The sequence below is a fragment of the Cibotium barometz genome, chromosome 11 (assembly GCF_041138505.1).
Source record: "Cibotium barometz isolate CiBa-2024 chromosome 11, ASM4113850v1, whole genome shotgun sequence".
NCBI lineage: Eukaryota > Viridiplantae > Streptophyta > Polypodiopsida > Cyatheales > Cibotiaceae > Cibotium > Cibotium barometz.
This window is the reverse complement of record NC_141056.1, coordinates 58,193,537-58,208,271: the sequence shown is the minus strand read 5'-3', so window position 1 is coordinate 58,208,271 and position 14,735 is coordinate 58,193,537. Positions and strand designations below refer to the sequence as shown.

The window sequence follows — 14,735 nt, the reverse complement described above, 5'->3', positions numbered from 1 at the left end:
GCTTCTCGGGCGAGTTACAACACCCCCTCAACAAGGGAGTACACCTGTATTCAGTGCCCAGATGGGTGCATCTCACTGTGCAATCAGCATCATATAGGTTTTCATTCACACACACTTGGGTAAATTTCACAAATCACGATTTTGTAAAGCTGTTTTGGTCCCATGGACCATATTTGGCTTCTATGGATGTTAATATGCACCCTCTTGCACTGACAATTTGTACCAGAAGCCATCAGACCTCTTAAACTACCAGGCACACAGCATAGGCCCTTTGAAAACATCAACTGCAACAAATTCATAACTGGAAGCTCATACATAGCATCTTGCGTGGGATGTCATCACAGCAGAGACCCATACTTACACATGCATTTCACCTTCCAAACATTATCCCTAGAAGCAAACACAACTTCACTCTTACTTAGCTGTTCTTGAACTGAGGCTTTCTCTTCTCCACAAATGCAGACATGCCTTCCTTTTGATCTTCAAGGGCAAAGGTTGCTCCAAACAAAGTCTGCTCCTTCTTTATCCCTTCCTGTAGCCCTATCTCGTATGCTGAGTTCACTGCTTTTTTTGCCATAAGTACCGCAGGTCTAGATTGTTGAGAGATTTTCTTGGCAACAGAAATGGCCTCATTGAGCAGCTCTTCGTTATTACCTTCAATCTGCAAAGGAAATAAATACAGCCAACATGCCTAATGGGCTTGCAAAACATTCTGAAGTCCCTAAATACATTTTCATCGTTTCACAAACATTCCACATGTAAACTAGATGTGTTAAAATGACAAAAGCGAGAACCTAAATTTTGAGGCAAACCTATCATTACCATGTTGTGAATTCCTAGATTCTTAGACTTTCAATCAAAAGTCATGGTCCAGTCATTGCTGGAAATCCTACGAAGAAACGCAAGCTCCCCATACTGCTGATCTGCCCCCCCTCTGTATGCACTCTTCACCCGTCTCCCTTTGCTTCTCTGCCCTCTTTTCCTCAGCCTCCTTCCTGTCCCCTCCCCTTTCGCCCTCCCTCCTGCCCTCGCGCTGCGCCTTTCCACCTCCGCCCAGCCCTTTGATCTGGAGATCCCGATGGCTGTGACTGAGAGTACCATTGCCTCGCCAGCTCCAGAGATACTAGAGTGCACCACCCGAAACTGTGGACATAGACAGCCAGTACACAGTTACAGATACGGAGCCTATTGCCCCGTCAGTGACCACCCCCGACACTTGACACTGAAACCGGCCTCTGATAGAAAACCAGAGTGCGGTAGATTAGCAATCACCCGTCCACTTGTAGTCTGGATGTGAAAAGAACACAGATTGGAGCTAGAGTGCCCAAATCTGAAAACACAGCGACACATGTTGGCCCCAAAGCTTGGCGCCCCTTGCGGTATTTCTTTATTCAATTATAATAAAATGAATGGCTGAGTACAACACAAAGATCAGCCAAGAGTTTACACCTGTAAGTCCAATCTGACGGCCCACAAATCCTTCTCAGCACAGAGGATCTATGCACACAGATCTGTGTCTTCAAACAACACACTGTGCCTCCCTCTGATCAGCCAAGATCACTAAGCAGGCCAGCCATGGGCATACATCTGGCATAACTCAAGTGCATGATACATCTTCTCAGCTCAAACATACATGTGCTGTCCAATCTCTGTCTCAACCCTTGTCAATCTGCCATACCCCTCCTCTCACAAGGGGCCAGATAACACATATCTGCAACAGACATCAAGCAGTAGAAAGAGAGATAGATGAACAGAAATAGAGCTTACCAAGTTCAGTTCGTGAAACAACACTGGAGGAAGCAACAGCACCAATCTGTACTTGCAGGCACTTGTATCCACAACCCTGCTTCACACGTGTGCTTGTACTTGCCTGTATCCTCCTCCTGATGTTCACTCTTATGCTGTCCTTGAAAATACAGATCTGAAAATCAGCACTGCACTCGTCTGTACCGCCTCGGGATACGTGCCAGGAGCTGTACTTGCACAAACAGCCGGCTGTCCACTCTTGTACCGGCCTGAATCAGAGTATACAGTCTGTCCCGCGCCTGTTTGCGCCACCTGCACAGCAGCCTGCAGCAACTGTACTTGCTGTACCTGGCTGTCCGTACACTGTACGGCAGCCGTACAGTGCTGTACTGGCTGTGTACTTGCTGGTACAGACTGTACAGGGCCTGTGCGCAGGGAATCCTTGCAGCAGCTTCTATGCGCAGCCAGCAACAGAGTCTGATCAGCCAAGATCACTAAGCAGGCCAGCCATGGGCATACATCTGGCATAACTCAAGTGCATGATACATCTTCTCAGCTCAAACATACATGTGCTGTCCAATCTCTGTCTCAACCCTTGTCAATCTGCCATACCCCTCCTCTCACAAGGGGCCAGATAACACATATCTGCAACAGACATCAAGCAGTAGAAAGAGAGATAGATGAACAGAAATAGAGCTTACCAAGTTCAGTTCGTGAAACAACACTGGAGGAAGCAACAGCACCAATCTGTACTTGCAGGCACTTGTATCCACAACCCTGCTTCACACGTGTGCTTGTACTTGCCTGTATCCTTCTCCTGATGTTCACTCTTATGCTGTCCTTGAAAATACAGATCTGAAAATCAGCACTGTACCCGTCTGTACCGCCTCGGGATACGTGCCAGGAGTTGTACTTGCACAAACAGCCGGCTGTCCACTCTTGTACCGGCCTGAATCAGAGTATACAGTCTGTCCAGCACCTGTTTGCGCCACTTGCAGCAGCCTGCAGCAACTGTACTTGCTGTACCTGGCTGTCCGTACACTGTACGGCAGCCGTACAGTGCTGTACTGGCTGTGTACTTGCTGGTACAGACTGTACAGGGCCTGTGCGCAGGGAATCCTTGCAGCAGCTTCTATGCGCAGCCAGCAACAGAGGAGAAAGAGAGAGAGTACTTGCACAGTTCTGGCCGTACAGTGCTGTACGGCTGATTCCACTCAGAAAAACACCAACAGCCCTCCAGAAATCTGCAGTCGACTTGCTCTTCAGCTTCTCCACGCTTGTGTACATGCGCTTGAGAAAAAACTCTCCACTTTTGCTACACGACTCCCCAAAAAGGGAAGAGAGAGAGAGAGGAGAGAGAAACACTCCTCCCCCAAATTAATCCCTAGGGCCCCAAACTTTAATAAGTTCCTAGGGCCACTAAGGCCTAGGGGCAAACTTTATTAAACATTAAAGTTTAATGTTTTTAGTTCCCCCCTTCACACCTAGGGATGTCCACACATCTTAAACTCTGTCCGGGCACCCCCCATGTGAATCATAAAATATTCTGACTCTGCAACCACCATGCCCACACTTGTCCTGTTCCATTTTCACAGGGCCATGACAGACACTGCCACACACTTATTGCCCAAGTGGATTGTATCTCTATTTATGAGGATGTATTGCACTTTTACAGTTGAGCCTCGGTGTACCACATAGGGCTTTCTTTGAGAATTTCGACAGTGATAGCTACGTTTTAGTTTAGTTCTTGTTTCATTTTTAGTTTGTTTCATCCCTATAGGGTTCTACTGCTGTACAAGTGTAGCACTGATGATGAGCCAGTGTGTCACATAGCACCTCAGTGCATGGGTGCATGTGACACCCTTGGACCTGCAATCCCAGACCAAAAAGTGTGACCAGATAGAAGCTTGCTAGAACGATTGCATTGGCTATCATCTAATTTGTGCTCCTGCATGAGCAAAATGTCAATCGGGCCATCTATAATTGCAAGGTGGAGTTGTCCCTCACGACTTGTCTCTGGTGGCCAGGAAAGATACCACTTTACCGCTATATATTCCATGTAAATCTTTATTGATTTTTGGGTTGCCCCTTATGCTAAGCTCCCCTCGCCCTTAGTCCTCCCTTATATCCCAGTCACCTTTTTTTGCTTTGGTCACCCCTGTTTATGGCTTCACACTGCCTTGGGTCGCCCGCCCCTCTTGCATGCATACCATCGCCACCTTCCTTAGAGGTCACCCTTCAACTCGTCAGCTCAACAAGCCACCACTTCTCATGATCATTCTCCTGCTCGCCTCCACCTTTTCCTGCTCGACCCCCCATTCCACTTGCTGCTCGACCCCCTTAGTGACCTACCGAAAAAACCTATCAAGCCATTTTTTTTAGCCCCATTCTGTCACCTTCTCTCCGGGACAGCTTCCACCCTCAGAATGCTCCTCACTTCCTGTGTCTTCTCGCACACTGCAACCTCGCAGTTGGTACCTGGTTCACCATTGCGGGTCAACCAGACTGTGCAGCTGCTCTGCAATGTCCTAAGCAGACTCAATGTCATTGCCTCTGGGACTGCCCAAAGGCTCAGCAGGTTTGGTGGAGGATTCTCAGATTATTCACATCTGAGCTGACCCCCCAAAAAAAAAGGTGAGAACTCCGAGTCCTCTCTAAAACCCCATCTCACAAAGCTACCAAATGCTACAGAGAGTTCATGAATGTGGGTCCCCATATACTCCTCTTAGGCAGTATAAGTGAACCAGCTCTAATCTGGCCTCTGGCAATCCTCATTGCATGAGACGTGTCTCCTCAAGTACCCTGGTTGCTGAATGAAACCATCCGTGAAAATGTGCCAGAAATGATGCCTGTAGTGTTGCATCTTTGCTTATTTAGATACCTTGAGACGAGCCATCTGGACGTCTTCTGAATAACCTGCATCCGCCTCTAGTGGAGAGGCTCCAAAGTCTGCCAGGATAATCGCATGAGGTATTAAGGGCTTGATCCTAATAAGCCTAGGAAACATCATAATTTATAATCTCTATTGTCTAGCTCAATCCTTTTTAATGAGGCCAGGGATGCCAATGGAAGCGTAGGTTATCATTATCCATCTTCCAATCTCTCTACGAAAAAAGTGATTCTTTTAAACATTGCATCCATCTCCAAGGGGGCAACTCCAAACTCCGCCAGGATAGTAAAATGAGGCACTTAGGACTCACATCTGAAGAGTCTAGGTAACGTTAACACTTATCATCTCTCAATTTTGGCCCAACCTTTCCTGTCCAGATTTTGATTTCCAAAAGGGTGCCTGGACATGGTGATCCGGATGGACCAATTTGTGCTTAGAAGCACTGTCTCTCAAGCCTAGCCACAGAGCTATCCCCTTTATGCATCATGGTGAATCTAGGAACACTCCAAGGTACATGTAGGAATTTACAATATCCACCTGCTCGCCTCAGTGAGAAAACCTGTTGCAGGATGTAACATGTTATTTCTAGAAGCATGCAGATCATAAGCTTGGTGTCACCAGAGTTAACTATAAGCCCCTTGGATAACAAAAACTCAGCAATGCATCTAAATGACTTTGTACTGCAACTGAGGAGGAAATCAATATAATATCATTTGCAGGAAAAGCCTGGCATGGAAGTTAAAAGAGAGGAGAAGCCCAGAAAAGAGGAAAGAAGATGAAATGAGAGAGGAAAGGAGAAGAGAAAATGAGCAGAAATAAAGAAAGTGATATCAGCGTCTTCAAAATACCCAGAGGGTCTTTGAGACCAAAAGTAATACAATAGCTCCATGAAATATATTAATGCATGGAAAAGAATTGGAAATAAAACTAGCTACCTATGCATGTGTAGAAAGTAGTACAAGTAGCAATGTGCCTAATACAAGGTGCCAATGTAAATGAGGGATGCATGCCTCATCTAATAATATACCATCCTCCTCCATGAGGAGCACAACACTCATTCAATAACAGTACCATCCTCCTCCATAATAGAGCACACAGCTGTGATGATGTCCCCATCCTATGGTGGGGCCTCTCCATGGCACCGGAGTATGTCCTGGATCTGCAGCTGACAAGGGGAAGGTCACGATCCGGGCGAGGGGGGAGTAAGGGTGGTGTGCAGGGCTCTCAGAAGGGATGACGCTCTCTAGTGACTCCGAGAGTGGTGTGTGCCAGAGGGTCCCATAGTCTGGAGAAAGGAAGGGATATGAGACAGGAAACCCGAAGAGAAAAGGAGTAACAGAGGAGAATGCAGAGAAAAAGAGAAGACGAGACAAAGGGACAACATAATTTTCATAACCAGTAGCTTGGATGACAAGTAGGTAAAGCAGCTCATGGAGGCCTCTTCTTGCTCTAGTCACGCATGAAAATATTTTTTCCCAGATAGGAAACAAATTTGAAAGAGCAGGCACCCCTGCATCTCTTAAGAGATTACTAATTTAACAACAAAGTGTTCACGAGCACCTGCAAGTGATGAAAGCCTTTACATTATGATACTTTCTCTTCTTTGGAGTCTTGATCAGCAAGAAATGCTTTAAGATGGAAGAAGGGAGAGAGTAAATCAGACCACCAGGGTTAAAAACCTGCCAAGCAACACTAGACAAATTTATTCTTTTTTTTCTCCCCTTTTTCCCCGACTGGCCTTAGGCCCAAGATCCTCCTGTAGTTATCGTTTTTCACCACCCGTAGGCAATGCCGGCGAGGAAGCACCTTTGGGGTTTTGAAACCAGGACCTCCTGGTCCTAGACAAACACCTTTACCACTTGAGCTATCACCTTGTTGGTAGGCAAATTTACTCTTATCTATTCATTTTAAACAAGAATAACAAGAAAAAGTCATCAGAGACACCATACCACACGGCTTGCAAGGCCTCGTTGACAAGCCTCTTGAGCATCTATGAAGTACTTTCCAGTTAAGATCATCTCCATGGCACGAGACTTGCCGACTTCACGTATAAGTCTCTGTGTTCCACCCATGCCAGGTATAGTCCCCAAGTTTATTTCAGGTTGACCAAATACAGCCTTTTCTCCCGCAAGTACAATGTCACACATCAAGGCCACTTCACAGCCACCTCCAAGTGCATATCTGGTAAAACATCAATGGCATCACCAACTTACAAATGAGCTATCAAGTAAAAAATTGGACAAATCAAAAGCCAAGCTTACCCATTGACAGCTGCAATAATTGGTTTCTTAATTTTTGAGACATCATTCCACTTTGAAGGGAACGAGGACATATAAATGCTGACAAGATTCTTGTCCTTCATTTCTTTGATATCTGCTCCAGCAGCAAAGGCTTTACCTTTTCCTGTGATAACAATGGCACCAACCTATCCATCCCATGCATATTCCACCGAAAGAAAACATTCATCAAATTGTATCAAAAGTCTCAAAACACGCGTTCATTAGGTATTGGGGATGCATTCACATATAGATAGATAGCTTTGTGCACAAGAACCAGGCCACTAATGAGTAGCCACAAGTTACTGCCCCATGCTATTCGGTTAAAAGAGCCATAATAATGCACACTTCATCCCACCTACATGTCCAGAAGGCAGCCATGGGCTAGTGTACAAGCAAGCACTAGATCGCAGCCTTGAACAGGCGGACTGGACAGTGGACAAGTTCATATAATTCTCTCATTGCAGTCCAAATAGATAGATTTGGCATCAAAGCTTAGGCCTTCTAGAGCCTTGCTTCAGCTCGAATCCTACAAAGGTAGTTCCAAAGTGCAACCAGCGATCTATTGTTGGGAACCACATGATACATCCATGCCCACTGCCAGGTTGCACTTTTTTGTCTTAGTGTTTTCAAAATTTTTCTTCTCTAGCCCATTCCTCAGTGTTGAATGCCTTCTTTGAGTCAGCCCTTAGTGTCTAGAAAGCCAATACACATGGATTTATAAATAATAACCTTAGCTGCCTGTATTAGCATTCTTTCTCCTAATCCTAGGGCTCCCCTAACCCAACTAGATTAGGCCACTAATCTTGAGGATTAGTACCAGGTACGTGACATTGACTGGGCATGAAGGGCCCTATATAAGCATGCTTGGATATACAGTCTTCCCATCTCATTTTCTACCGAGCAAGTGAGCCTTTTTGGAGCATTTGTCTGACGTGAGGCTGATCAAGGCTGATCTACAACAGTGTTGGGCTCAAGATCAGGGATCAACATTTTCAAGTATTATTTTGTACTTAAATTTAGTTGTAAGCATCTTTATTATACATAAGACAAACGGCAGTTTTAGGGCTACTTGTGTGTGCTTGTGTTTGGGTTTCCCTGCAATCTTCTCTCTACTTTTGTAAACCCTAGAATATAGGCTTATGACAGTGGATTGGGTCTTTCTGGAGGGGACCATGCTCGCCTAGGCCTCTCTCCAGGCTGAATGTGAGGTGTCTCCGGCTTATACTCCGGCACCCACAGCCAGGTTTTCATACCGGCACGGAGCCCTGTGACTAGACATAGGTTTTTTCCCGTGTGAACACACTTATGTGTGTTGGGCACCTTGCCCTAGGCTACTTTATGTAATCACATTGTACTTTCATATCATTATTGAGTACATCTTTTCCAGCACTCTTGAGCTTCACTCGTTTTCTCTCTTGCAGCTGTGTGTGTGTGTGTGTGTGTGTCTGTGTATAGGCTTCTCCCCCCATACCCAACATTGGTATCAGAGCTTGGTTAGGGTTAGCATTAGGGTTTGCCCCCCTGCTGCCCGTCAGAGCTTGAGCCTATTGCACACATCTGGAATTAGGGTTTTGCTGCATTAGGGTTAGGGTTAGGGTTTTGCCTTCAACCACCCTATCGCCGCCCTCAGCCGCCTCTGCACGCCGCACTACTCTGTCCGTACGCCATACTATACGGCTCTTCTGCCGCCCTCAGCTGCACGACGACGCCGCCGCCGCCCTTGTGTGCTGCCACCGCCGCCGCCCTTGTGCGCTGACGCCACCGCCGCCGACTGTACCGCCGTTGCCTCTGCCGCCGCCCCTGTGCGCCCCAAATCTGCTCCGTGCCGCCTGCAACGCTCCAGATCTGGCATCGCCCGTCCTTTGCGCCACAGATCTGGGTGCCCTGTGCCAGCTGCGACAGTACCTGCTGCCCCCGTACCTGCCTCGACGCCATCGCCGCCCTGAGTGCCGCCGCTTGTGCTATAGCCCACCGCCGTACGACTGTACTGAGCTGCCGTACGACCGTACATGCGCCTGTATCGGATAACTATACCTGCAAATGTGCCTGCTTTGCACTGTCCAAAACAACTTCAAATTCCAGATCTGCAAGGTTTGACCTGAAATTGCACACATTGCTTATTCAAATTTGGGGCTTTTTACAATTGAGCCTGCAATTGCAAAATTGGCACACATTGGCATTGATTTCAGCAGATTTGGTGCATAATTGCACTAGAAATTTGGGGATTTTGCAGAAATTGACTCGATTTTGCAGAAATTGGCACTATTTGCAAGTAATTTTGGGTATTGCAAGCACATTTGGTTGGCATTGGAGCATTTCCCCCAAATTTTTTGGGAGTTATAGCATTATTACAGCATTACTACTTGTTTGAACACACTTGTGACCACCATGTCTGGGAATACTGGTGATTTATTTGGTATGCTTTTCGTTGAGGATAAGTTGGATGGCACCAACTATCCTATGTGGGCATACATGATGAAACATGTACTTGTTGCAAAGAATTTGTGGGTTTATGTACCAAGGGTTGATGTCAGGCCCATTGCTCCTACACGAGCAGCAAGTACTTCAGGAACCATGGATGCAGGTGATGATGTATGTTCAGGTGGTGCTACATCTTCTGCACCTTTGCCACCCACTCCAGAACAGCTCAGATGGGATGCCAAGGATGCTCGGGCACATGCTTTGATTGCCCTCTCATGCAGAAGGCAAGTTATACCACACATTCATTCATGCACCTCTTCTAAGGGTGCATGGGATGTACTTGCTTCTTTGTATCATGTTCGCAATGAGGCCCGTGTTGCCTATCTTCGCAAGAAGATTGAGTCTGAGCATATGGATGAGGGTGACTCAATGGATAAGTTCCTTACCCGCATCAAGGATTTGCGAGAGCAACTCATCAATATTGATGAGGTCATTCCAGATGGTTCACTTGTATCTACAGTGCTTCAAGGTTTGCCAGAATCCTATCAGGGTTTTGCTACTACTCTTCGTCTACTCATGAAGGGTAATCCAAACTTGTATACCTTTGATGAGTTGGTGACTCTCTTGCTACCGGAGGAGCAGTCTCGTTCTAATAGGACCACTATGCTTTCTGCTGATCAAGCCTTTGGTGCCTTTGATCGAAACAAAGGTAAATCCGAGGCTTCATCTAGTGGTAAACCTAAGGGAAAACCACATGCCCATTCAGATTCTACCTCGTCTAAAGAGGGTGACAACAAGAAAAAGAAGAGATGCAACTATTGTAGAAAACCTTGCCATCTTATTGAGGAATGTAGGAAGCGCATTGAGAGTGAAAAGAAAAAGAAGCAGCAAGGTTTGGCTGCTACTGTGGACACTAAAGAAGGGCAAACTTTGCTCATGTATGCATTAGTGGTTACATGCAATTTGCCTGCTTCTTGTATGTCTATCTCAGCTGGAGATTGGTACTTTGACAGTGGTGCTTCTAAGCACATCACTTCTTGCAGAGATCTCTTTGCCAATTTGCAGGATTCACCTCCAGGTGGCATAGTTATGTGTGCCAATGATGCCTCTTACTCCATTAAAGGCATTGGCAATGTGGAGCTAACAGCATGTGATGGGAATAGCTTTGCTTACATGCAGTTACATGGTATTTCTCATCAGTGTACAACCCCCTATACTCCTCAGCAAAATGGAGTTGCAGAGAGACATAATCGTACACTCATGGAGATGGCACGTTACATGCTCAAAAGCAAGGATCTGCCCAGTCAGTTTTGGCTTGAGGCGGTTATGTGTGCCAATTATGTGCTTAACCGTTGCCCCATTAAAGCCTTGAAATCTAAGATTGCCTACTATGAAGCATGGAATGGCAGGATTCCAGTGGTGACTCATATGAGAGTCTTTGGGTGTTTGGCATATATGCATGTGCCCACACAACAAAGACACAAGCTTGATGCAAAGGCAATCAAATGCATTTTCATTGGTTATAGTACTAAGAGTAAAGGATACAGACTCTATGTGCCTAATACAGGTAAGATCATTGTGTCAATAGATGTTATCTTTGACGAATATGCATCTCAACCACTTGTTTCATGTACCAAACAGCCGTCTATTGGGCCGGAAGATGTCTTTGATACTTTGTTGCCTTTATTCAATTCAAATGTGGACAATGTAGAGCCAATTTCAGCTCATTTACAGCCACCTATGCCTGCTGAAAACCAGCAAATTCAGCAGCTGAACTTGCCCCAAATCGATCCTGAAATGCCTCAGATTGATCAGGATACCTTGGGTGATGCATTGGCAGAGAAAGATGCAGATACTAGGAAGTCAAAAATTGTTCCTAGATGGCTGGTTGACACTTTGCGTGATAGCAAACAGTCTACATTCATGCCAGGTCGTACACGTGCTGCTTCTCGCCATGCATCTTCACATTATGTGGATACAGCTCTTGTTGCCACCGCTTGTAATGAGGAACCCATTTCTCATGTTGATGCATTGGAGGATGACCACTAGGTGGCAGCCATGCATTCGGAGTTAGACTCCATTGATAAAAACGGTACTTGGGAGTATGTGACTTGCCCCTGAGCAAGCGTGCTATTGGCACAAAATGGGTTTTCAAACTTAAGCGTAAACCTGATGGTTCAGTTGATCGCCATAAGGCTCGCTTGGTCGCCAAAGGGTATGCCCAACGTGAGGGCATTGACTATGAGGAGACCTTTGCTCCCACTTCACGTATGACTACCATACGTACTGTTATTGCATTGGCTGCCCACAAGCAGTGGCATGTACATCAGTTGGATGTTAAAACTGCTTTTTTGAATGGCAATTTGCAGGAGGAAGTTTATGTGTCTCAACCTCCTGGCTTTGTTCAAAAAGGTGCAGAAAATAAAGTATGCCGTTTACATAAAGCACTGTATGGTCTTAAACACGCCCCTCGTGCTTGGTACCACAAAATTCATACATACTTGACTGCCAAAGGGTTTCAGAATAGTTCAGTTGAGAGTACACTTTATGTACGCCACATTGGGAACAATGTTCTCATCCTTATTCTTTGTGGATGACATGCTCGTCACTGGCCCTGAAGAGGGTGATATTTCAGCTTTTAAAGCTGATTTGTAGCATGCATTTGATGTCACAGACATGGAGCATTTACATTACTATTTGGGCATACAGTTTATACCTTCTGAGGGTGGTATCATGTTATCTCAGTGCAAATATGTTAGCAGCTCCTTGAGCGTTTTCACATGACAAGTTGTAAACCTGTTTCTACTCCTATGGAACCAGGTCTAAAACTGTCACTTGAGCATGCTGGTGAGCCTTTTGATGTTGCCACCTATCAGCAAGCTGTGGGATGCCTTATCTACTTATGCTCTACTCGTTTGGACATACAGTATGTTGTTTCCCAGTTGAGCAGATTCATGCATTGTCCGAGCACTATGCATTGGCAAGCGTGTAAGCGTGTCTTTCGCTATCTCAAAGACACTGCAAACTTTGCCTTGTTTTATGGCAGTTCTTCTACACTATGCTTGCTTGCATTTACAGACAGTGATTGGGCAGGTTGCTATGACACGCGAGTGTCAACCAGTGGTAACTGTTTTCTTCTTGGTGACTCATGCATCTCATGGCTCAGTAGCCTACAGTCGCCACTTCTAGTTGTGAAGCTGAATACATGGCAGCCTTTACAGCTACTGTGGAATGTGTTTGGCTATGACGCCTTCTAGCCGATCTTGGTGTTGGATAGCAGTCCCCTACCACCATTTACACTGACAGTCAGAGTGCTTTGGCAGTTGCACGAAACCCAGTATTTCATGCTCGCACAAAGCATATTGAGGTTCACTATCACTATGTCAAGGAAAGGCTCCCTGCAGGAGAGATTGACTTGGCTTATGTGTCTACACATGCCAATATAGCAGATGGGTTTACAAAGCCTCTTTCGAGGGAAAAGTTTGAAGCTTTCCGTGAAGCTTTAAGCATACAGCCTCTTCCAGGGTAGTCTGCTACACCCTATCCCTATTCACACCATTCACTTGAGGGGGGTTTGTAGGTCATGACCACTCCCGGCTAGTTCAGGTGTGAACACAGCTTACTCACGAGCACTTTTTCCCTGTGTGACTGGACACACGTTTTTTCCCCGTGTGAACACACTTATGTGTGTTGGGCACCTTACCCTAGGCTACTTTATGTACTCACATTGTACTTTCATATCATTATTGAGTCCATCTTTTCCAGCACTCTTGAGCTTCACTCGTTTTCTCTCTTGCAGCTGTGTGTGTGTGTGTGTCTGTGTGTATGCTTCTCCCCCCATACCCAACATCCACCAGATTCTCTAGATAGTTCCTGCACACCTTCACCGGCTTGACGTCCGGGGGCTACCGGTTTGCCGAGCTCTTCCTCCATGCCTCGTGAGGAACGAGCTCAATTATTTGAAGCTTTTGAATCCTCCCAAGTTCAATGGGAAGATGGACAAAGAATTGTCACCAATTGAACCCACGAGATGGTTGCCACATTGGCAGCAACACATGGTTCATATATTTTTCAGCTCCATTTGGTGCGTACAGTTTTAACGAGTGTTGATATCTTGTGGTGGGAGAGATCGCCTTAGGCACCACTCTGTGACTTGTTGGGATGACTGTCGCCGCCGCAAGGTAGTCTTTGAAGCAATTTATCCCTGTAGATTATGGGCATGAATTGAAGAAACGTGGGAACATTTTATGTAGAAACATAGCAAACTGATAACCGACTATCGCGCTCATTTCTAGAAGCTTTTGCTCATGCTCCCAAGGACCATCCCGCACACGAAGCAGGTTGAGTGATTTGTGGATGGTTTGAAACCAAGGTAGTTAGAGGCGTCAGAGGCGTTTGGTACGAGGCGGGTATGGTACGCGCCTCAAAAGACTCGTATGTTTTAGAGACGTTAGAGGCGTGTTAGAGGCATCTGTTTTATATATATGTGTGTGTATATATATATATATATGTGTGTGTGTGTGTGTGTATATATATATATATATATGTGTGTATATATATATATATGTGTGTATATATATATATATATATATGTGTGTGTATATATATGTATATGTGTGTATATATATATATATGTGTATATATATATATATATATATATAGTGAAAGATAGATATAATATATATAGTGAAAGTTGAGAAAGAGAGAGAAATGAAATGATATATTAACGTCTTCAGAAGGCCAAAATGACCTATGAGACCAAAAAGGTTACAACAATTGGTGGATCTGATACAATGTCTGTGTAAGAAAAGCTAAAAACAGCTAAACAACTAACTCAAACTGAAACAACTATGAGGAAAAGTACAGTACTAGGAGCTCCTAATGGATAACATCTAGGAGAAAAACTCCAGCAACAAAGGTAAGCATCATACACATCACTATCCAAAGATGTCTCTCATTGGTCGATGGCGGATATCCTCAATGTCCTCCATGGTGAGTATTCTAACTGGACGTCTCCCATGCCGTGCTAGTATGGTCATGATCCTCTGTTGTAGTCTCCGCCGGTGTCGAGATGGGCCTCTCATCTTGGGGCGCCTGGACCGCCCCAGCTCTATAGCCCGATCAATCAATGTACCTCTGTTGCGGCTATACTCTGGGGCTAGCTGCAATGCCTGCTGGCCTGACTACTCAATCTCTGGTCGAAAGAAGTCTATAATCTGCCTCTGTAGGTGTCTCTCCCTCTCTGATCCCCTCCCTCTCAAGAGAACCTCTCTATGTCTACGCAGCTCCAGCAAGTATAATCCGAGGCATCTCTGATCCTGGTATCTCATGACTCTAGAAAGTGGTCCGAAACCCTCTCTAAATAGGCAGTGAAAACGGCCTTGTATCTCATAATATAC

At 45.5% G+C, this 14,735-nt stretch overlaps 1 protein-coding gene across 5 annotated transcripts in view; it reads right to left on the bottom strand.

Annotated features, from left to right (window-relative positions):
* Positions 1 to 270: 270 nt before the first annotated feature.
* Positions 271 to 14,735, bottom strand: part of LOC147634384 (uncharacterized) — a 99,484-nt gene continuing 85,019 nt past the window's right edge. For 2 of the 5 annotated variants that reach the window (XM_086805528.1, XM_086805526.1), the window contains exons 3-5: positions 6,898 to 7,061; positions 6,586 to 6,817; positions 271 to 661 (exon numbers count right to left, since the gene is read on the bottom strand). In XM_086805528.1, coding sequence (XP_086661654.1) covers positions 419 to 661; positions 6,586 to 6,817; positions 6,898 to 7,061 — 639 coding nt within the window. In that variant the 3' untranslated portion in view covers positions 271 to 418. The other 3 variants (XM_086805527.1, XM_086805529.1, XM_086805530.1) reach the window with 3 other exon arrangements.